General features: G+C 37.5%; 1 protein-coding gene across 2 annotated transcripts; it reads left to right on the top strand.

Annotated features, from left to right (window-relative positions):
• The first annotated feature begins 2945 nt into the window (after positions 1–2945).
• Positions 2946–24184, top strand: LOC127631377 (calpain-5-like). 2 transcript variants are annotated; one of them, XM_052109488.1, is made up of 14 exons: positions 5157–5181; positions 5288–5373; positions 6789–6978; positions 8227–8358; positions 12100–12308; positions 13363–13555; positions 13880–14070; positions 15875–15952; positions 16748–16943; positions 17191–17313; positions 19417–19619; positions 22031–22152; positions 22273–22409; positions 23234–24184. In XM_052109488.1, the coding sequence occupies exons 3-14, from the start codon at positions 6814–6816 to the stop codon at positions 23414–23416; spliced, it is 1932 nt and encodes a 643-aa protein (XP_051965448.1). In that variant the 5' UTR covers positions 5157–5181; positions 5288–5373; positions 6789–6813; the 3' UTR covers positions 23417–24184. The 2 variants fall into 2 exon arrangements, with proteins under 2 accessions (XP_051965441.1, XP_051965448.1); XM_052109481.1 differs by lacking the exons at positions 5157–5181; positions 5288–5373 and adding an exon at positions 2946–3080.
• Positions 24185–24723: the final 539 nt, after the last annotated feature.

Here is a 24723-nt window from a genome sequence, read left to right as displayed (position 1 = left end):
TGCAATAAAACATCACACATGTCTCTTTGACAACGCTAGTCTCTGTAAAAAGTGAAGGCAAATATTTCTCGAGCCACAGTCATTTGGACAGTTGTGAATACGGTTTATAAATGCTAAGTTTAAGAATGCTATTTAGCTACCGTTGCTTTTTGCTACATGAAGTTCTAGAACTGTTCAAATAACTCACAACACCTTTAATCTATAATGTAATAAATCTCAGACTCTCTGCCAGCAGTCTTAATGACTCACACAATAGGAACTGCTCCTATTTAATTACCAGGAATATCAGAATAATAATTTGAAGCTTCTCTCACAGATATAAATTGATTGGAAAATGAATTTTAACGTTTTCTGCATCAAGGTCATTGTAGTGTTCATTTGTAAGTTATACATATATATATATAGGCCTATATTCTAGCCCGGACTCACCCAGGACTATTCTGTGTGGAGTTTGCAAGTTGTCCCTATGTTTGTGTGGGTTTCCTCCATGTGCTCCGGTTTCCCCCACAGTGCAAAAACATGCAGGTTAAGTGAATTGAAGACTGTAGGTAAGAGTGAGAGTGTGAATGTGTATGTCTGTGTTTGTTAGGCCTGTGATGGACAGGCCATCTGTCCAGGGCGACTTCCTGGCTTTGGCCCGAGACAGCTGAGATAGATTTCAGCACCACCAATGACCCTTCATAGGACAAGCAGCTATAGAAGGTGTGTGTGTATACTGACTGTATGTACAGTATATACAGGTCTGGAAAATTAAGAGACCACTGCAAAAGTATCAGTTTCAATGGATTAACTATTTATAAATATGTGTTTGAGTAAAATGAATATTTCTGTTTTATTCTTTAAAGTACTGACAACATTCAAACACAAAGAAATCAATATTTGGTGGAATAACCCTGATATTCAATCACAGCTTTCATGCATCATGGCATGCTCCCTACCAGTCTTTCACATTGCTGTTGGGTGGCAAATTACAGTATGCCACTCCTGGCGCATAAAAATTCAAGCAGTTTGGCTTTGTTTGATGGCTTGTGGCCATCCATCTTCCTCTTGATCACATTCCAGAGGTTTTCAATGATTCAGGTCTGAAGATTGGGTTGGCTATGACAGGGTCTTGATCCGGTGGTCCTGAAAAACTGAATATGAACTTGTTTTATTTGCATTATTCAAGGTCTGAAAACACAGCATCTTTGCACCAGTTGTCATTTTCTGCAAATAAATGCTCTAAATGACAATATTTTTATTTAGAATTTGGGAGAAATGTTGTCAGTACTTTATAGAATAAAACAGAAATAATTATTTTACTCAAACACATAATAAATCCAAAGAAACTGATACATTTTCAGTGGTCTCTTAATTTATTCTAGAGCTGTATATATATACATATGTGTGTGTGTGTGTGTGTGTGTGTGTATACTGACTGTATGTACAGTATTTACAGTATAAACACACACACACACACACACACACACACACACACACACACACATAAATGACAGATATGACTGAAAGAGGTGTACCAAGAAATCTCACTTGACTTTGTGACATCCCAATGCTCTTTAAAAGGCAAAAAACAAAAGTGGATCTGAAAGAAAGAGTTTTCAATCTGACATTACAAGTAAGCACAAAGATTTTGCTATAGCCAGCTGGTACGTGACAGCTGTGCAATGTGTAAACCTCACTCTCCTGGCCTTCAGAGTCGCACTAGCAACCAAGGCTAGGGGCTATGGCTTTCCTAGCCTCCTTGCTAGGGCATCCGACTCCCATGCCGGGGAACACAGATTCGAATCCCGCTCAGGGCTGGTTGAGTAGGACAGGTGACACTATGTTTGTGAAAGATTTAATTTAAATACATCACATTTGTTTTCAGTCATTCATTTACACACTGAGAATTGTTTTATTATGTAGTGAGGGATTTTGGTTGTGTTTGACATTTGCAGGGATAGATCAATGGACCATGTTGGTTCTGTAATAATACTATTCTGTTTGAATAGAGCCAATAGGATGCTATAACATTTCCACACATCTTAAAAAATAGGAACACTTCACCCAAAATTGTAAATGTTATCATCAGTAATTTGCCTTCATGTAATTCCAAACCATTACAGTATGTCACTCTTCTGTGGAAAAACAAACAAAAAAAGGTTTTAAAGAATATCCCGGAATCTGTTTTTAATGTAACAAAGGTGAAAGGTGTCTGGGGCTGTCGAGCTCCAAAACTGACAAAATTCTGCGATGACTGACAAAATTGTTATTTATTGTTTTATATTCTTTCTTAAACTAGCCATAGCTTTTATAAGTATTAGTTCAGAATAGTCCTGAATAATAATTAACACAGTATTGATGTTTAAAAGATAAGTATTGTATCCTTAATATAGAAAATTCCAGGATTGAGATCATTGTGACACTTTCTTACAAAGGGACTTGCCAACCTGTTATTCAAATCATGTTTTTGTACTTTAAGAACATGTTTGGCTGGATTTTGTGGTGTAAAATTAAATGTAGATTTGGGAGTCCTTTTTGCATTGTCATGCAGAATGACTTGAGGTGTGTAGGTATGTGTGTGTGTGTGGATGGGGGGTGGGGGGGTATTATGCTATAAATGTGGTTTATGAGGACATTTCTAGTGTCCCCATAATTCAAATCTCTTAAAAAACATATTAAACAATGATTTTTTGAAAATGTTGTTTGTGAGGGTTAGGTTTAGGGTTAGGGGTTATAATCTGTAGTTCGCACATTATAAAAATCATTATGTCTATGGAGAGTCCTCATAATGATAGCTGCACCAACATGTCTGTGTGTGTGTGTGTGTGTGTGTGTGTGTGTGTGTGTGTGCTGATGGCAACTTTCTGTGAAACAGGTCTTTACAAGTTTCATTGCCTCAGGACTTGCAATGGAGATCTTTTCTAGGATTGTGGGAGAGAAATTCAGATCTGCACTGTGGGCGTGGCAGAGAGTGGGTTTCCCCTATTTGGAAATGGACTAGAGATGGGATTGTAACACATCCAGGCACACCACGCTTTCCTTGAATCAGTTGAATCAACCTGGATCATCACTTGTACTGCACACTGAGACATATTCTGGTAAGACATGCAGTCTTGGATTGAATCTGGCTCTTTTCATTTTTATGGTGTTTTAAATGTGTGTGTCCATGCGTCTTGATAGCTCATTCCAAATGCTGTTGTTTTGTGGTAGACTGCAAAATGTAAGGACTAATTATCTTTAATCTCGACCTTAAAACTGACTGTTAGTGAATTTGAAAGACACTGATCCTTAGTGAAAGACAACTAACTGCAAAACATTATTTATTTTTTCCTTATTTTTCTTATTTGACATTATATATCTCATGGTGTAAATAAGGTAGCTCAGAAAGACTACTTTTGTTTTGTTCCAAATCATCACCTGCATGTGAGTATTAATTTTGCGTTGATACGACAAAGCAATCAAACGTAATAGCATTATACAAATAATATATCCTAGTGTCCAAAAATGTCTCAAAACCAATAAAACATAATCATTGCACATAAGAACTAATTACACATGCAAATACAACAATTAATAAAGGTATACTGTCTCACCAAAGTGTGCAGGCATGAGTAACAAAATCTCATTCAGTTCCATTCTGTGTCATTTGAGCCATCATTAAGTCTGTGTTATGTACTTGTGACCATCTAGTGGTGGCCATATATAATATGTAATAACAGTGACAATATTTGGATTACTTCCACCTCTGTTTGCAGCAATCTGAATCCTTAAACGATAAATTTAGCATTCCATGACGCTGGCAACATACTACATTTCCGATAAAGTGATCTGATCCTGGAAAGCAAACATGTTTTTAGCCAAATAGCACATTATGTGCTGTGTGCACATTGTACTTTGGTTGGATTATCTGACGATCTATGCAACCGAATACATTGTGTGTGGACTAGTTTTAAAGATAATCACCTCCTCTAAGTGATATGTGATCATTTATGTTTGTGAAGTTATAAGCGGACATGCATGTACATGTTACATGTATGTCAAAGACATTTATTTAGCTATTACTTGGGTATGTTTTTGTCTGTGGGTAAAAGCAATAGCTGGTTGTATTCTACTCTTTGAGAGCTTTCCAAAACTATTTGATCAGTTTGATGTTTTTACTGATTACAGTAATATGTGCAGTGCAAATATTTTTACAAGTTATCAAAACAGGACACTTCTGAGTTGTCTGCAAATTCCAAATCACTTGTTCAGTTTCATAATGCCTAAAGTAGAGCATTTTAACTTTCAAACGTTATCTTTTTGTGTGTTGGTCAAGACTCTAGTTAGTAATATTTTGATGATAATATATATTCACTCTTTTAATGCTTTAAATTATACTCAGATTTAATTCCACTCAATTAGCTTATAGGTTATAATAAATAGTGTTTGAAATGTACATCTAATGCATGTAATTATTTTACAATAACCCCATAAATTATAATAATAAATGTAATAATAAGAACACCAGTAACAAGTTGTTATCAACAACAACCCCTTTTAAATGTCCTGTTTAATTAAAAAAAAAAAAAATATATATATATATATATATTTTTACTCAACAGATCTAAATACATTACAGTGTCATAAATCCCCCATTAACAAATAGACATAAAAACTTGTAATATCCTACAAAATAAAAGGTCATAGATCGCTATTTTCCAATGACACAAAATTAGATCAAAACCTTAAAACAGTTTTGATGGAATAATTCTCACAAATATTGATATCCAAGATGAAGTGGAGCATAGCATAAATGTGTTTCATCAATGGTCAAGAGAAAATTTAAGGTGAGGGTGGTGGGTCGTCTTACCCCAGGGGGTGTCTTCCCTCATCTTCCCCTATATTTTTAAGTGTAGTCCTAAGGGTCCAAAGTCTTTTTGTATGCCACTGTAATGCAATGGATTTATGTGTATTTGTAAAGCAATAATTAGTTACTGAACAAAGGCTATTTTAAAATATTATCATTTATGATATGATTTATCAGTGAAGTCAGTGTCTGGAGTTTGTCAGATTTATCTGTGTAGGAGCAGTGTTAAAACTGACAGACTGAAATACACACACACACACACACACACACACACACACACACACACACACACACACACACACACACACATACCAACTCCTCCACGGACAGGAACCTGTATATCAAGTTTGTATGTGAGTACGGTAATATGGACACACAACGATACATGCACACACATTCCTATGTATGACATCATTAGGAAGTACACTGTAAAAGTTAATCACTACTCTTTCACAACAGACAAAGTACAAGAGAAGTGTAAACTGTTCTAAATGTCGTGTGATAAACAGACGGCACAACCAGACATATGCACTGAATGAGTTTATGTGAGTAATGTAGTTATGTGAGTTATGTTTCTATGAGTTTTTTTGTATCAGTTCTTTTTAATAATAGTATTTTCAATAATTATACATGCTTTTAGTATAGTTGAAGATACTTAATCATGTTTTATTGTGTGTATTAGTCTGAAATTAGATCAGTATGTGAGAGAGATTGATTGAAAGTGAAGACAGTCATTGAGCTTGTTGTCAGGATCCTGTGGCTGAACTGTCCAAGTTTTTAAATTGGGCATTACCACCCAATTTCAGTTTACTACTTCCTTACCTATAGTTTACTGAAATGAGCACCACTTTTCAGAGAAATACTGTGAAGCAGACAACACTTGCTATGGTGCACTTCTAGAATTGAATGCTTTGTTACATAGTAAAACAACATTAATTGAATTATGTTGCTAAACGAGAGAGAGAGAGAGAGAGAGAGGTCAGAATATTAAAGCATGATGGATTATTTGGGAAAGGCCTTAAAAAGTGATACTGTAAGTGTTACATTCTTTAGACCAGTGTCAGAACCTTTTTGCCATAAAAGATCTTTTTAAATGTTTGCACCTTTAATACACAAGATTGTACACAACTGAATCATTAATTGCAAAAAGGTTTTTAATCTAGATTGTTTTACAAATGTCATGAATTGTTTAGTCACAAAAATCAAGAAGGTTTCTAAGGGTTACTCAAAATGTGACCTCTCATAAAAATTTAAAATATATATATAAATTTAAAAAATATATATAGAACAGAATGGCTACATGCTTGTTGGTTACACCACCTGACTTTGATTTGGTGGAAAAAAGTTTTCCAAATATGAATAATCTTTTGAAACATATTATTTCACTGCATATTTTTTTAAATAAATAATAACAAATTACTATTCCAAACTACTTATGCCAACAATATGTTTTTTTCAACACTTTCAGCTTTAAATATATATATATATATTATTATCTCTGTTCAGTTACACTACTTAAACATCTTTTAATTTAAGCCACAGAAAAATATATAAAAAAAAATGAATTTTTATAATGAATAATTAAAAAAACATTCATCTTAGGAGAGGTTTATTCAAGTAATTGTTTATTGCACTTTTAATGTATTTTTGAATAACTTACATTAATAGATCCAGACAAAAAATGAGCATCACATCATTGACCCATGAACGCTCTGTGGAATATTCTATTTTTTAATACATTTTCATAAAATATTGTGAACAAAATAAATGTTCATTTAATTTGCTGTTGTAAACTTCTATTACGTTTTTACATCAGCAGTATCAGGAATCCAGGTCTCTAGGTATCAGTTTTGGCATTTGCCATTGAAAAACTCATATTGATTAACCAACTAGTGTAAAAGGTTCTCTTTAGACAAGTCTACCTAAAGTTCTCACCCATTTCATTCCCTTTCATTTTCAGTTTGCATGAGTGGAAATCCAGAATCATGTTCTCCACAGTGACTCCATTCAAGAACCAAAACTACACTGCCCTGAAGAGTGAATGTCAGGAGACTAAGAAGTTATTTGAGGATCCAGAGTTCCCCTGCACTAATGCATCCCTCTTCTACAGAACCCCCCTGCCTGGGAGAGTCGAATGGAAGAGACCAAGGGTAAGTGAGAATGCAGGAAATACTTTACACATCAGCAGTAGCTTTCTAATGTCCTGTTGAACATTATAAACATATGTATATGCAATATATTTACGTAATACACTGCAGCATGTATTAGGTAATTTTTTTAAAATGTCAGCGTCAATATATTTAAAGAAATAGTTCACCCAAAAATGTTAGTTCCCTCCTGACATCCCAGATGTGTATGACTTTCTTTCTTCTGCTGAACACAAACGTCGATTTTTAGAAGAATATTTCAGCTCTGTAGGTCCATACAATGCAATTGAATGGTGACCAGATCTTTTAAGATTCAAAAATCTCATAAAAGCAATCCATAACACTAAAGTTGTTAACTCCATTTCTTCATAATAGATATACGTGTGGGTGAGAAACAGATCAAAATTTAAGTACTTTTTCCCCACTATAAATCTCCATTTTCACTTTTACATTCTTCTGCTTTTGTTTTTGGTGATTCACATTCTTCGCACATATCACCACCTACTCTTAGGGAGGAAAATTTATAGCAAATGTGGACTGAAATATTGATCTGTTTCTCCCCCACACCTATCATATAGCTTCTGAAGACATGGATTTAACCGCTGGAGTTGTGTTGTTATGCTGCATTTCTGTGCTTTTTTGAGCTTCAAATTTTTGGACCCTGTTGACTTGCATTGTACAGAGTTGAAATATTCTTCTAAAAATCTTCAAAGTGTTTAGCAGAAGAAAAAAATGACATACGCATCTGGAATGGCATAAAGGATTAGTAAATACAGTAGTTTCGGGGCCACTGTATCTGTTTTATTTAAACGAACTGCCAAATGGTTTTGCGGTAGTAATCTGTGTATAATCCATGCATTGCTACTGATCTACTCAATGTTGCCTTCCATAATTCCATTGCCAGCCAAGGAGTTAGTCTGAATGGCCTGTTTTCAATCCTTCAGCATTGTAGATGAGCTCATGCAGTGAGAACTTGGCTGGTACATAATTAAGTTCAAGGAAATTCCATAAAAGATCACAGAGATTATAGAGCCGCTGCAAGCATTTTTGTTTAGTTTGATTAATCCTGATACAACCACAGTACTTTGTGTACATGTCTTGCTGACAAGTGCAGAGAACATACTGATGGATCTGTTCAATCCATCCCATTTGATCTCACAAGCTGAACTATTTCTCAAACAGTTGCAGCGTTTTGTCTGGGTTGATGACCATCCTCATCTAAACTCTCTCCTTTCTGCTTTCACTTTGTAGGAGATAAGTGAAGATCCACACCTGTTTGTGGAGGGAATCAGTGCACATGATCTGAATCAGGGGGAGGTGGGCAACTGCTGGTTTGTAGCCGCCTGCTCCTGTTTGGCTCTCAAACCAGACCTCTGGCAGAAGGTTAGTGGGTTTATTTCTATAGACCATTATGAAAAGTTTCTCTGCCAAGGAGGGCTGTTAATAGACTTTTTTAATAACTAAATGACTGGTTGAGCCAGTGTTGCTGTGTTGTTTCTTTGGGATGCTCAAACAAAGATCAAATGTTGAAAACGCCAGTATTTACCCTTTTCAGGGAATCAACTGTTCCAATCTTCAGAACAGAAATAATAAAAATGGGGGGTACTTCCTGTAACAGTGTAGTACCCCCCAAAAAAACACTGTGAAATTTAAACAAGATTGAAAAGGCCAACACAGAGCTGCAGTGAGAGAGAGAGAGAGAGAGAGAGAGATGAAAAAAAAAACACTTACTCGCCAGTTCTCAGATACGCCGTAGCTTGTTCCTCTGCCACTCCTCCACCCTCTAACGGACGACAGCCACGCCTCTCTGGGCGGATCGGAGGCAGTCCTCCAGCCCCTGGCGGACGGGAACAGAAAGGGTCATCCCCGCCCCTGGCAGCGGTTCTCCAGCTCCAGCCGGTCGGCAGCAAGCCCTTTCTCCCCTCGCGGTCAGCGGCCGTTCCTCTGCTTCCAGGATCCTCGTCCTCTGGCTGCGTCGTTGGGGTGGACGGTAGTGGCAAGAACTCTACTACGGCATATCCCTCCTCCTTCCCGGATTTCGGCACCAGTATAAAGCAGTTCAATGGAAAGGAGGAGGCGAGAACCGGCCTGGCGATATAAACAATATTTTAATGATTAACTTGACGGACATGACGGACATTTCCGTAAACAATCTCTCTCTCCCGCACCATCCTCCGCAGTCAGCCTTTATCCCTCTCGGAGGCTTGATTTGCCTGATAAGGGACCGGGTGTGTAGAATCACGACCCGGCCCCACCCTCCGCCCTGCCACACACCTATCAGACATTTTTACATCAATCGAAAGGGTTTCACCTTTGTTTGTAGCACTATTGATAGTGTGTTGTGTGAGCAGCCTCAGAGACACAGGATCTGGTCTTGTGGAAACCAGGAAGTAATCGCTTTCCCATAAACAATAGTGAGCATGATTCAAAGATTGCATTTTTGCTATAAAATAAAATGTTTACTCCACTGACGGTTAGGTTTAGGGTTGGGATTAGGGTTAGGAAGTAAGGCAAGGCAAGGCAAGGCAAGTTTATTTATATAGCACATTTCATACACAATGGTAATTCAAAGTGCTTTACATAGAAGAGATTAAAATAAGAATAAAAAAAATAAGAATAATTGAAACAGTTTAGAATAAAATAAAATAAAATACAGTACAAACAGTCGGACACACAGTGGCACAGTGCTCATTCAGTAAATGCACAGCTAAACAGATGTGTTTTGAGTCTGGATTTGAATGTGACTACTGTAGGAGCACATCTGATCTCTTCTGGAAGCTGGTTCCAGCTGCGGCTGGCATAATAGCTAAAAGCAGACTCTCCTTGCTTAGAGTGAACCCTTGGTATTTCTAGCTGATGTGATCCTAATGATCTGAGTGATCTGTTGGGTTTATATTCAGTGAGCATATCTGCAATATATTGAGGTCCTAGCCCATTGAGTGATTTATATACCAGTAATAATACTTTAAAATCAAACCTAAATGTAACTGGGAGCCAGTGTAAAGACCTGAGGACTGGTGTGATATGTTCATATATTCTGGTTCTGCTCAGAATCCTGGCAGCAGCGTTCTGTATGAGCTGCAACTGTCTTATGGTCTTTTGGGAAGGCCAGTGAGGAGTCCATTACAATAATCCACCCTGCTGGTGATGAAAGCATGCACAAGTTTCTCTAGGTCTTGACTGGAAACAAAGCATCTAATTCTTGCAATATTTTTCAGATGATAGTATGCTGATTTAGTTATTGCTTTGACATGACTACTGAAACTAAGGTCTGACTCTAGAGACACACCAAGATTCCTGACTTGATTTTTTGTTGTTTGACCCCTAGCATCAAGGTATGCATTCACCTTGAGGACTTCATCTTTGTTTCCAAACACAATGACTTCAGTTTTGTCTTTGTTTAACTGAAGAAAGTTTTGGCACATCCAACTGTTAACTTCATCAATGCATTGGCACAGGGAGTCAATGGGGCTGTAATCGTTAGGTGATAGGGCTAAGTAGATCTGTGTGTCGTCTGCATAGCTGTGGTAAGCAATTTGGTTCTTTTTCATTATTTGGCTCATTGGGAGCATATACAGGTTGAACAGGAGTGGCGCAAGAATTGAGCCTTGAGGGACTCCGCATGTCATGGACGTCCACTCAGACTTATGGTCTCCTATACTCACATAATAACCTCTCCCTTCTAAGTATGACCTGAACCATTTTAGGACCATCCCAGAAAGCCCCACCCAGTTTTCCAGCCTGTCAAGAAGTATGTTGTGATCAACAGTGTCAAATGCAGCACTGAGGTCGAGTAGTACCAGTACTGATAATTTGCCTGTATCAGTATTTAAGCGAATATCGTTTATTATCTTTATGAGCGCTGTCTCTGTGCTGTGATGCGATCGGAAACCAGATTGAAAGGGCAGAAGTAGGGCTAATATAAATGCATTTCTGTTGACTGTATAAAATCATTTACAACTAAAAATAAATCTCACTTTTTGCACCATTCTGCAACAACACTTTGGCCACTGGGGGCAGTGGTTTGGATTTCAGTAAGCACAGACCGATTTCAGAAGCAGAACTTTCGACCTCCTGTTGCTGAATTCCAAGTATGATTATTCTGTTTAATAAGCCCAATAATAATAAGCCCTTTCCTTGGAAAATACTGGGAATGTTGCTGGGAATGTGGCAACATTTTTAAGAAAAAATATTTGTACAATATAATGAAAAAAAAGAAAAAATGTGTCTTGTAGAAATTCATTTAAATGTGCACTAAGTAATTTTTTCCTCATTAAAAAAGCTGAACTTCTTAAGAAATTAATTGTAATTTTGAAACATATGTAGGAAATCATGAGCACTCACATTAAAATGAAGACTCCAGTCATATCAGAAACCTTATAAAAGATGTTTTATTCTACATGGAGAGGGTCTGCACATGGGGGCTGCCATGTTTGAATCACCTGAAGAGCCGAATACTACTCGCATGATCTCCATAACCATCCTGTTATTTGACACTTTCACTCATTGATTAAAGTAATCATGGCTAACTGTGAATTGTGAATTTTTACATTGGCATCAGAAACTGAAAACTATTGATTTTAAAGTTTGTTGCATCCAAGCCACTAGGTGTCAGTGTAAGTCTAAGACGACATGAACAAGAACTTAGTGCACATTTAAGTTGTGTTCCATATACTAAACTAATTATAATTTTAAGATTTACAATGTCAATTTCATAATAAAATTCCATCAAATTGAATTGACCCTTCACTAAGCTCCACCCCCCTTGGTTACGGTTGCTTGCTCTGACAAGCTTTGCAGAACTTCCCATAGGACTGAATGGGAGATTGCTTCATAAATGAAAGGGATAGCATTTTTATGTGTGTTGGAATGAAGAGTGACACTGCAAGGCATATTAATCTGATGTTTTTGTAAAATAAATTGTTCAATTACAAACTAATTTGACATTAATAACATTACACAGTTAATTTTGATGCAGGTTTGTTATGAAATTTAAATGCGTAAATCTTAAAAATAGGATACAAATTTTTTTTTTTGAGTGTTTGAATTTGTGTAATAGCAATTCAGAATGTATAAATGGCATACATTCAGACAAAAATATTTATTACCCCTGTATTTCTCCAGGTGATTACCAACTGGAAAGAGCAGGAGTGGGATCCCAAGCATCCAGAACGCTATGCAGGAATCTTTCACTTTCAGTTCTGGATATTCGGCAAATGGACAGATGTGGTAGTGGATGACCGCTTACCCACCATTAACGGCAAACTCATATACTGCCACTCAAAACTCAATAATGAGTTTTGGAGTCCTCTACTTGAGAAGGCTTATGCAAAGTTAGCACAACAAAACTGTTCATACAGGCACATCCATCCATCAGTCAGCCAATTTAAAGGTGAAGGATGTACTATCCGCTTGCCTCACAGAACAGGATTGCTAAAATAATTTGTGTTTTCCAAATAGGTTTCCCTAGCTCTTCTACTGCCTACTTTCTAAGCTAACTAGCTAGTAGCGTTTAGCTTATAACTGCAAAGCTGATTGAGCAAAACTGGTACCCTAGCCAGACTTATCTGTCTAGAGGGAACTCAAAGTTCAGCATCTGTAAACAATCCCTGAAGTTCTCTTAAAATTATTCAACTTGTGAATGCGATGCCTATGTTTATTTGCATTGAAATACAACAATTTTAGTACAAGCTTTCTTAGTTTGCGCAGTAAGCACAGCGCTATGCCATAAATCAATGGGTCAAAAGTCAATAATTTCACGCAGGAATGCGCTAAGTATAGGTGCAAGTGGGTTTGGCAAAATTGCGTGTGAAAAGCACTAATGGGTTTGGTCAAGTGCAATTTAATTCTGAGGTTCTTGTCTTGTTATTACACCTCCTGTGTCCTATTTTACAGTATAGTCTATTCCCTTAAGCACCAGTGATATAAACAAAGACAGCATCTGTAAACAATCTCAAGCTGTCTTAGTTTGGTGTATGGTTTTAAGGGTTGTTGGACACTTTTTAGCTGGATAGCCTCGAAAGACCAGCTAGCAGACCAGCTAAATACCAGCATTCCCAGGCTAGGAGACCAGCTAGACCCACTTATACTGTTTTTACAGGTAGTCCTAACCCAAACATATGCTATTAGTTGAATCAGATGTTGACATGTTGGACCGATCAAACATGCAACAGAGCAATGTTTCGAAAGTGCTAAAGTTTACACTCTTCAAGAGGTCAACTTGAGAATGAATTACTCATATCTTTACAGTTGTATATGTACATTAAATTATTAAACAATTACATACTTCACCTTTAAGTCTCTATTAACAATAATTACTCTGACATTTAACTAGGGTACATTTTTGGATCCAAATTGTTTTGTAAGTTTTCACCTCTCTGTCCACAGACTGTCTGGTTGCTATGAGTCTCTGAATGGAGGAAACACAGGAGATGCGATGGTGGATTTTAGTGGTGCAGTGGCGGAGGCCATGGATCTGCAAGCAGCTGATTACAAATCAAACCCTGCAGCCCAAGACAAACTGTTCTCAGACCTGCTCAAAGTACATGAGAGTGGAGGAATCATCAGCTGCTCAATACGGGTCAGTGAATCGCCAAACACAAGAGTGTGTTTTTCTGAAATAATATTACAAATACTACAGTATGTACAGTAGTACTACACATGTATGTATTAATACACATATGGCAGTAGGTCATTTTCAAAAACAGCCTTACTTCCTATGTCACCCTGTAATTTTTTTTGGTTAAAATATTACATTTTATATTTTTTTGTCAAGAAAAAACCTGGTTTTGGTTTGAATTGGTCCCTCAAAGACTTCTTTAAAATGTACTTTTTAAATGAGTGTTGAGAGAGCTCAAGTTGCAATAGCATTATCTTCACATCTTCCCTGTTCTGTTGTCAACAGGCATCTGCTCATGAGCGAGAGCTGCGCTTGTCTAATGGTCTGGTCAAGGGTCATGCATACTCAGTGACAGCAATCAAGAAAGTGCGTCTGGGACATGGTTTGATAGCATACTTCAAGAATGAAACAATTCCCTTGCTCCGTATGAGAAACCCTTGGGGTAAACATGAGTGGAATGGAGCCTGGAGCGACAGGTGAGGGATTACTAACCACAATAGAGCGCAACAGAAGGTTACATAAGTAAAAATCATTCTCTTCATAGTGAAATAGGTTTTAAGCAATAATTAATTAAATTTACATTTATATTTATGCATTTGGCAAACGCTTTTATCCAAAGCGACTTACAGTGCACTTATTACAGGGACAATATCCCCAGAGAAACCTGGAGTTAAGTGCCTTGCTCAAGGACACAATGGTGGTGGGTGTGGGGATTGAACCAGCGACCTTCTGATTAACAGTTATGTGCTTTAGCCCACTACGCCACCTCCACTATTGTTAATCAACAAACCTATGATGAACTCTGAGGGTGTTAAATTATGACAAATTCTTCTGTACAAGGCATAATTCAGTGGGATAACATGATGCTTTGATTTCGTAAAGCTTTGATTTAAGTAAAAAGTATTTGAAAACTTGATGAAAAGACAAAGGTACAAGAATTCGCTTCTACCGATCAATTTTGATTATGAAAAATGTAATTAATTTATTGAAGCACAAAAAATTCAACCAAAAATATTTCTCAATTCAAAGTACATTTCAAAAATATAAACAAAACAATGAAGTGGTAAAAAAAAAAATCATACCAAATCCAAACATTTTACTCTCTTAAACTTCTTAAACCAGCCCCTTTTGCAGTGACTTAAAAATAACATACAAATCATTGGAACAACAGGTGGAGAAATACCAATACAAATTAGATCATACATTTTAAATACGTATAAACAATAATAGTAATTGAAAATGAAACTATGACCAAAAGATTGTTTTACACAAATCTCATAAATATTTGTTTCATAAAATGGCTACAACAGTGAACGTCATGGACATAATTTGATATTCCACTGTATTTTCAGAGTTTGGACATTAATTTTTTCACCTTTTGGTGGAATCTCCAAACTGCAAATGCAGGAACTGAGTTAAGACTTTGCGCTGAAAACAAACATGCTTTTGAAACGTTTTAGCCCAATGACCTATTTCTCCATAAATAGCAAGTTGTGCTCTGCACCACTTCATTAAAATACAATATACTCACAGTTTGCGTGCATGCACCCACAGATAGTGCAAACACTCCCACCCATGCCCACTTGAGCTTTTTCGCTGGCACAGAAATTGCACTTAGAATTAGCACTCTCACGCAAATTGAGTAAGTCGTAGCGCTCAGATGGAGCATGTAGCGTAGATCTTTGTGCACTCACAAAAATAGTGCCAATATATTTAAAGTATATTGCAAAATATATACAAATACATAAGAAGTTTAATAGTGCAGGTAGACCAACTTGGTTGCGTCATTAGCAATGCATCATGGGAGTGGATGTTTGATGCAGAGCCTGTTTCCCACGATTTGTTGGGAATGATTCTCTGATTGGTGGATCGGACTTGGAGTTCGAGTCTTACCTCACACTCAAGCCTGACCTTTATGGACAGCAGGCCACGCAACTGACTTTCGTTGTACCCTTACCAATCTGTTTACCATTTTCACTTTAAGGTCTATGTAGGCATGCAAAACCCATAAAAGTTTGTAATGTTGTGATTCATCTCGGAGCTGTTTGGTTTGTAGCATGGCACTCTTAATTGAAACTCTTTTGGAAATAAGGCAATGAATAGGAAAAATATTTGCATAACCATTTCTTTTTTTTTATTGAATGAAGGTATGCTAAACTCTTTTACAGATACAGATATGTATCACCAAGGCCTAGATTTTTTTTACAGTTGTCTGATGGTTGCAATACATTTAGGTTTCAGCTACTGCTCTCTTTACACCTTTGCCTTCCTTCTCTACAGCTCTGAAGAATGGAAGAAGGTTGGTGATATGGAGAGGAAAAATCTGGGAATCACTGTAGAGGATGATGGAGAATTTTGGTTGGTTATCTTAAATAGTTGGTTGTTTAAGGTCATAACATAAAATGGCCCCAAAAAGCATTGAGACACTTAACACACACCAAAAATATTGTCGATCAATATTGGTTTTCAGTGGCAGTATATGGCAATCAAAAGGACCACATCTTTAAATTGGCCAATCAGTCACAGTTATTGGCAGATGTCTATTCAAAATAGTAGAATATCGGCTGATATATCAGTCTATCAGCACTTAAAAATATAGGAAGGTATTTGAATTAGATTCCAAAATCTAAAACTGTAACAAGGTCCTTAAGATGGAGGTGAAAACCAGCTGAACAGTCAATGTATAACTTTAATAACAAACTGAACTCAAACATAACATAACATAAAATGCAAATAAATCAAAGACGCCCACACACACAGCTTCATGTGTCTCTCTCTCTTCTCTCTCTCTCTCAAACTGGTGTCTCCGGTCCCCCTTATCTCTCCCCCGCAGATTAATTAACTCAGCACCATGCATGCATTATCACGGCCTGACAACGCCCCCCTTCCTCATCACAAGTGGCATTTATTGTAAAAAATAAAATAATAAAAAGAAAGCACATGCACACTTTTCAAGCAAAACATTTCACAAGAGAGAAATTAGTTTGGCCTCAAATTCTTTTTGGACACTTTCTTGTTGTCAAATGTTAGTGGAACTGTATATATAAATTGACATCTATATTTTGTGCCACCTTCTATTTGCTGGTATTAGTATAAAACTATGAAGTCCATTACTTTAATGATGTTGACTTTTTCTAAACATTTGTGCTGCAGGATGTCATTTCAAGACTGGTGTAAGAATTTCACAGATGCTGATGTGTGTCGACTGATCAATACCTCTGTCTTGAGTGTCCATAAGACGTGGAATGAGGTTGTACATCTTGGAAACTGGTTAAAACATGCAGAACCGCTGCGGAACCGCTGTGGAGGCTGCATGAACCACAGACAGACCTTCCTACAGAACCCACAGGTACTGCTCCATGTTTGTGTCCATTTCCTCCAATAAGAAAGAAAAATCAATGAGATTTGATTAACATCTGTGCTATCCACATTCATTTTACGACTCTATACTCTTAATGTAAATCCACAACTGTCCCATTGGTTTCTTTTTCCAAGGAAAGTCTTAAGAGCTTTGAAAGTGCAGTCTTTGCCAAATACAATTTTCCCTTAAAAATATCTTAAATATACATACACTATGTCTTTATTTTCTTTCTCAGTACCTGTTTGATGTAACCAAAGAGGAAGATGAAGTCTTGATATCTCTACAGCAGAAAGACATGAAGATACACAGACCTCAGGGCATGGGAGAGAACTTGACCATGGGGTTTGCCATTTTCAAGGTACTATTGAGTTTGCAGACTGATCTCAAAGTAAATGTAGAAAAGAGTAGGTTGACTTTTCTTAAGCTGAAATCAGTCTGTGCTTACCAAAATTCAATACACTGCCCCCAGTGGCCAAAGCGGTAACTGTTGTTGGGCATATGGGCATGTGTGAGCTCCATTTTCTGAGTGAAATGTCCAAAGAGGGATGCCAAAAGCAAGTTGTGAAGTGAGTTGTGAAGGAAGGAAACCTACAAATACCTCAGTTGAGTAAAAATGTAATTTTAGAGGAAAAATGTAGCCTCTGAATCGCACTCCTCACTGATTAATCGAATGCAATTACTTCCTGGTTTCAACCTGGGATACGAACCCAGGTCTCCCAGGCTGCTAATGCGAAGCGTTTCCGGTCGATCAACACATAGAAGCCATTGCAAAAATGTTTGATAGTAGTTGGCACTTGTCAGTGATGTGGCCGATCCTTGGGGTACTGGAGCCTTGGAATTTATTGCTATCTAAGGGTTTATTAAATTTGTATTTTTTGGGCAATTCAATAATTCATTTAGCAATAATGGTTACAATCAATCCACAGAACATGGCAGAGTTGCTTTGTTTGTAAAAATCCAATTACTGTTCCATTGTCGACACAAGTACAGCATGATTATGAATGCAACCAATGACATTTCCCTGCCTGATGTATTCCTTTAACAATGATGACAGTTTCATCTCAGAGAAGTAACATTTTACTGTACATTGTTATATGTCTGCAATATAGCATTATACGCATGCCTGATTACTTATGTTGAATAAATATGAGATGAGAAGGCAATGCTTTCCTAATGACCATATTGGAAATAATGTACACAAGGCTATAAGGACATTTTAAAACTGTGAATGCCATGGCCTTGAAAAGTCAATGAAATCAACAACATCTTGAAAATTCATGGATAAATCATGAAAAATGTCTATAGATAAAATTAAAGGTTCATTCGTTAATTTTTTCCTCATTAAAAAAGTTTAACTCCTATAGACATGAATTGAAATTTTGAAACATATGTAGGAAATCATGAGCACTCACATTAAAATTAAGACGCCAGTCATATCAGTGACCCTATAAAAGCTGTTTTATTCTACATGGAGAGGTTCCGCACATGGGGGCAGCCATGTTTGAATCACATGACCAGCCGAAAACTACTCAATACTTAATCTCAGTAAACGTCCTGTTATTGGACACTTTCACCCATTGATTAAAGTAATCATGACTGACTGTAAATACTACATTTCTACAGCATCATCTGAAACTGAAAACTATTGATTTTAAATGATGCTGCATCCAAACCACTAGATGTCAGTGTACGTGCAAGATGACACAAAGACTAAAGATACTGAGTGCACCTTTAAACATTTTGATAAATTGTTTTATATTCCGATATCCTGATTATTCTAGGTGTCAGTGTAAGTCCAAGAAAATATAAGACAAAAGTTGTCCAAAGACAAATGTTACCGAGTGCACCTTTAATGTTTCTATATATAAATGCTCTTTGTGAGTGCAATCTCTTTAAGATGTTGCCATTTCCCAAAGATGTCCATCTCACTCGTGTGTCCATAGACCAGCAATTAAAAATAGCAGATTGACAATTCGATTGCAAAATGGATAGTTGTGAACTGTTGGTCAGAGATATGATTTGAAAAACTAAAAATACATTGAGTTCTGACACCTCTTTTTGTCATATACAGTAATGTTTATTTAATGATTTACTCTTCTGTCACAATAATGCAAATGTAATGAAAATATCAAATTATCTTCATTAGGTGGCTTTTCTCAAACAAATATTTATATGTGATTAATTCGATGAAATAATCAGCATCATCTAATTACTTTGGTTGAAATATTTAATAAATTAACAGTCCTAATAAAATTATTTTATATTTATCCAATAATCACAAACAACTGGAAATTCGTTATACTAAATTTTAGTGTTTGAATCATTTTCAATAACGTGAGATAACACAAAAACTAAATTACTTTTCTAGCAAACATGATTAATCTGTATTTACCTTGTCACCAGTATTAAACTGTATTCCTGTTAAATGTTAAATAAAAAAGTTAACACATTTTGCACTTAGGTTGAGATGAACAGGAAGTACCGCATGCATGACATCATTACCCAGCAGAATGTTGTAACGTCAACTTACATAAATGCACGGACTGTGTTTATGAGGAAAGTGCTGCAAAAGGGTCGATACATCATCATTCCCTCCACATTCACACCAGAAGTGCTGGGAGAGTTTATGATCCGCGTCTTCACAGATGTGAATTCTGACTGCAGGTATACATCCAATACATACATGGTGGTTTAAAAAGCTGCCGAAAGAGCAATAAAATAATCTAAAACACTGGCAAAGTGTAAATATAGATGACTACATATCCTAAAGATTCATGTACCCCATGAACACAACAACTAATTGAGGAATCATGTATAGTCAGCCAGCCATTATTACAAGATAACCCAAAAGGGTGATCAAGAAAAATTTCCCACTTTATATTGGGTGTCTTTAACTACTATGTACTTGCTTAAAATGCATACAATGCATGGTACTCATTGTGTAACTACATGTTATTCAGCAACATTCTCAGAAGATTCACATTTGCTGCTACTGAGGTTGAGGTACGAGTAGGTTTAGGGTTTATATTAGTGTTAGGTTTTACGGTAAGGGTTGGGGTAGATTAAGAGTTAGGGTTAGGCTAAGGGTTGGGGTAGGGTTAGGTTAAAGCCCAAAGTATGCTTCACGTACAGGACGTGTAATGCAAATCTCGTCACCAGCAGAGTGTGCAAGCACTGAACGAGCGCAGCCCGATTGTTCTAACCACGCATGTTTAAACGCACAGATTGCGCATGTGCCTGGAGTTATTTGCACAAATTATTGGGTCCACAAGGTGGCCACACTTTCATTTTGAGCCATTACTATCACGTAGAAGCGTTAGAAGATGTAATCGCCACTAAATATTAGGAGATGAAGGAAAAAACAACCACAGTGGATTTGCAAGTCAAAAGAGCATGTGTGAGGAGGTCTGGAGATACCTGCATATGTAAAACTTGAGTCTGAAGGAAAATAGACATTTTTATCGATCTAACTCCTGAAGAGGAAGTCCTGTGTCTAACAGCAGTCATAGCGCATATGCACCAAATGCCTGTGTACATTGCACTATGGGGAGTCCTGAGGCAGTTTAATTGTTTGAGGAAAATGGCCTGAGGGTAAAAACTGTTCTTGTGTCTGGATGTCCTGCCGCTCAGAGCTCTGTAGCGCTAGCCAGAGGGCAACAGTTCAAAGAGGGAGTCTGGAGGGTGTATGGGGCCCAGAGTGAATCTACCTGCACGTTTCCTCATTCTGGAGTTGTACAGGTCTTGGAGGATGGGCAGGGGGGCACCAAAAATCCTCTCAGCAGTCCTGACATTACATTCTGTCTGATTTGGTTGCTGAATCAAACCAGACAGTTATACGTAGATGTACACTGGACAGACTCAATGATGGCGAATTAGAACTGTGTCAGCAGCTCCTGTAGCAGGTTGTACTTCCTTCGCCAGCTGAGGAAGTTCAACCTGCCAAAGGAGCTGCTGACACAGTTCTAGTTGGCCATCACTGAGTAGATGTACACAGGACAGACTCAATGATGGCCAATTAGAATTGTGTCTCCTTTGGCAAGTTGAATTTCCTCAGTTGGCGAAGGAAGTACAACCTCTGCTGAGCCTTCTTCACAATGGAGTCCATGCGGGGCTCCCACTTCAGGTCCTGAGAGATGGTATAGCCCAGGAACCTGAATGACTCCATTGCTGCCACAGTGTTGTTCAGGATGGTGAGGGGAGTGCGGGTGGATTTCTCCTGAAGTCCACTTTCATCTCCACTGTTTTGAGCATGTTCAGTTCAAGTTTGTTGGGACCGCACCAGACAGCCAGCTGATCAACCTCCCGTCTGTATGCGGAGTCGTCACAGAGTCGGATAAGTGAGGCAGCACCAGTGTTAATAGCGAGGGTCCCGTATGTGAGTTACCCCAGTCTCACTAGCTGCTGCCTATCTGTCAGAAAACTGGTGATCCATTGACAGATTTTGGTGGGCACGGAGTGCTGGGTCAGTTTGGCTGAGAGAAGATCAGGCATGATGGTATTGAAGGCTGAACAGAAGTCCACAAATAGGATCCTTGCTTAAGTCCCAGGTCTGTAGAGGTGTTGGAGGATATAATGCAGACGCATATTGGCAGCATCATCCACAGACCTGTTTGCTCGATAAGCAAACTGAAGGGGGTCCAGCAGGGGTTCAGTGATGTCCTTCAGGTAGGCCAAAACCAGTCTCTCAAACAACTTCATGACCACAGACTTGAAAGCGAACGGTCTGTAGTCATTAAGTGAAAAAATTTTCAGGTATGCTCTGCCGAATATTTAGCAGTTCATCCCTGTTGAAACGTATTGGGAAAGAGTGGAAAAAAATACATGACAAACAAACGAAATAACAAAAATGCTAGAGAGCTCTATCTTTTTAGCATTTGACATCAGAATGCTACAATTGACCAATCAGAATCAAGTATTCCAGAAAACATCGTAATACTATGTTATACCTGTATATAATAATACATAGACAACATGTGTCTCTCCAGAGTATTGTCATTACACACTACTGTCTGCCATGCTGTTGTCAATGATGTGGATTTGAATGTGAATGTATGTTTCTTTCTCTCTCTCATCAGGGAACTAGTCCTTGATAAACCCAGTGTACACTGCTGGACATCATTTGTGGGTTATCCGCAGGCAGTCACTCAAATTTATGTCCACAGTGCAGAAGGACTACAGATCCAAGACAGCAACGGAGGTAAGACAGCTTTGATGAGGGGACATCAGACAAAAAGTTGGTGGGATATGTGAATAACTGATCCATGATGCATATGCGGTGGATGTGCTGTCTCATCTATTTCTTCTGGATTTGGTGCAGGTGCTGATCCGTACCTTCTGATAACTTGTGAAGGCTCCACTGTCCAGTCCTTAGGAAACAAAGACACACTGAAACCTGTGTTTGACACCAGGGCCATCTTCTACAGGAAGAACCCCCGCAAACAAATCACAGTTCAGGTGATGACATTTATTATGTATGTTTTAACACATAAACACACAGTACAAGTCAAAAGTTTCGACACACTTCATTGAAAGCATGTTTCACTTTTTGATCTATTAGCCTGCGCTAAAATGCTTGAAACATATTTATATATACACACACACACACACACACACACACACAACACACACACACACACACACACACTGGCAGCCAGATGTTTGGAAAATTTACAGATTTTGCTCTTATGGAAAGAAATTGGTACTTTTATTCACCAAAGTGGCATTTAACTGATCACAATGTATAGTCAGGACATTAATATAGTGAAAAATTACTATTACAATTTGAAAAATATCTTCAGAACTTCTTAAGAGTTCTCATCAAAAAATCCTCCACATGCAGCAATGACCGCTTTGCAGATCCTTGTTATTCTAGTTGTCAGTTTGTTCAGATACTCATGTGACCTTTCACCCCACACTTCCTGTTGCACTTGTCATAGATGTGGCTGTCTTGTCAGGCACTTCTCACACACCTTACAGACTAGCTGATCCCACAAAAGATCAATGGGTTTAAGATCCATAACACTCTTTTCCAATTATCTGTTGTCCAATGTCTGTGTCTAAAATTATATTGTATCATGTGTGCCCAAAAGTTTGACTGGTAGTGTAAACAGAAGTGTTTATGTGTTTATGTTTAGACAAAGATATTGAACCTTATCATATGTTTATAAAAAAAAAATGTTTTACCATAAAATGTCAATTCAAGAATAATCATCAACATCAGCAGAAGTTGAGCAATTACAAAAGAGAGTATGTGACTGTTTATCTGTTCGTTCACTCAGGTGTGGAACAGTAATGCAGTGAAGGATCAGTTCATGGGCCAGGTGGTTCTCACTGCCTCTCTGCGGGACCCTTCAGACCCCCAGAAGCTGCAGTTAAGGAAGCGAGGCAGAGCGATGGCTGACGAGATGCCTGGTACCATAAGCCTACGAGTCATCACATCTGGAGACCTCATTTCCATGTGATTCCAAGTGATGGGGACGGGCTAGATCTGGCGAACGACCACTGTTGTGCCCCTGAACATGGCACTTAAAGGGATCGTTTCTGTCATCATTTACTCACCCTCATGTTGTTCCAAAGCTAAATGATTTTCTGTTTACCATAAAAACAAAAGGACATATTTTGAAGAACATTCAGGCTGATGGATGGAAAATGAAAGCAGACAATGTCTTCATATTACAAGTCTTCTGAAGCCATACGATACTTTTGTGTGAGGACCAGACTTTTGGTTATTCACTGAATAGCAACGATATAAATGTAACTATTTTAGCTTCTCATGTAAAGTTACCATATGGCTTTGTGTATTGTATGGTCGGTTCGGATAAAACCACAAACTGACACATAATATATTTCTAAAAATGCTGGACTAATCAGCGATCTGCGAGTTTGATAATTTTAGGTTTGATCAAGGCCATATTCCCACCATTAAAATTAAATGTCAATGACTAGAGCGTAGATTTGATTATCAAATACAATATCCACAAAACAAACAGTTAAAACATTGTGAAAAAGATCTGTAAGATGATAATTTCACTACATTACAGTAAGCTTTGATGATGAATTGAATCTTCAGCTAAGACATTTGACCTGTACACTGTGACAACTACAACATATATCCAATACTGAAAGTGCATACTGGGAGAATTTATAACACTTTTGATGTAAACCCTTTACATTCCATTTTACAAATTGTCATTTATATGTAATTGTGACTGTTTAATCATTTTCTTACACTAAATAAATTTGATTTTAACAGTAAATGAATGTTAAAGAATGTAAAACGTGTGAGATGTCTGACTATTTACAGTGAATAAGATTATTTGTTATAATACTACAGGTCTGTTAAATGTTTCCAGTAAACGCACAACTATGAAGTAGTTCTAGTTCTTGATCACATAATAGATCCATATCACTTCGTCAAATTATTTCAGTTATATCAAACAGCCATACAGGCTACCACAACCAAATAACCAATTAAAACAAAGACATTGATAAATGTCAGTAAATAAATCAGTTAAGACCATCAAACAATGTCTAAATATATACATTTATATACATTTCTGTTAAAAAGAGCCCTCGCGCTCCCTCGCTCACCCGCACGCTCACACACATACATACTTGCGCGTACACACACACACACACACACACACACACACACACACACACACACACACACACACATAGACTGGAGTCAATACAACAGTTTCTATTATTTGATATAACTTTTAATATGTGCAACTTGTTTCAATGTATTTTGTCCTAATCAGCCTCA

This window comes from Xyrauchen texanus, chromosome 3, assembly GCF_025860055.1.
Source record: "Xyrauchen texanus isolate HMW12.3.18 chromosome 3, RBS_HiC_50CHRs, whole genome shotgun sequence".
Lineage (NCBI taxonomy): Eukaryota > Metazoa > Chordata > Actinopteri > Cypriniformes > Catostomidae > Xyrauchen > Xyrauchen texanus.
Note: the sequence above shows the minus strand (reverse complement) of the source record. Positions and strands in the feature narration are given on the sequence as shown.

Excerpts from the sequence above, each read along its gene's own strand:
- LOC127631377 (XM_052109481.1), top strand. The coding sequence starts at position 6,814 with ATGTTCTCCACAGTGACTCCATTCAAGAACCAAAACTACACTGCCCTG. Across the intron at positions 14,071-15,874 it reads AATGGAGCCTGGAGCGACAG|CTCTGAAGAATGGAAGAAGG; the intron begins GTGAGGGATTAC and ends CCTTCTCTACAG. Across the intron at positions 16,944-17,190 it reads CCTTCCTACAGAACCCACAG|TACCTGTTTGATGTAACCAA; the intron begins GTACTGCTCCAT and ends TTTCTTTCTCAG.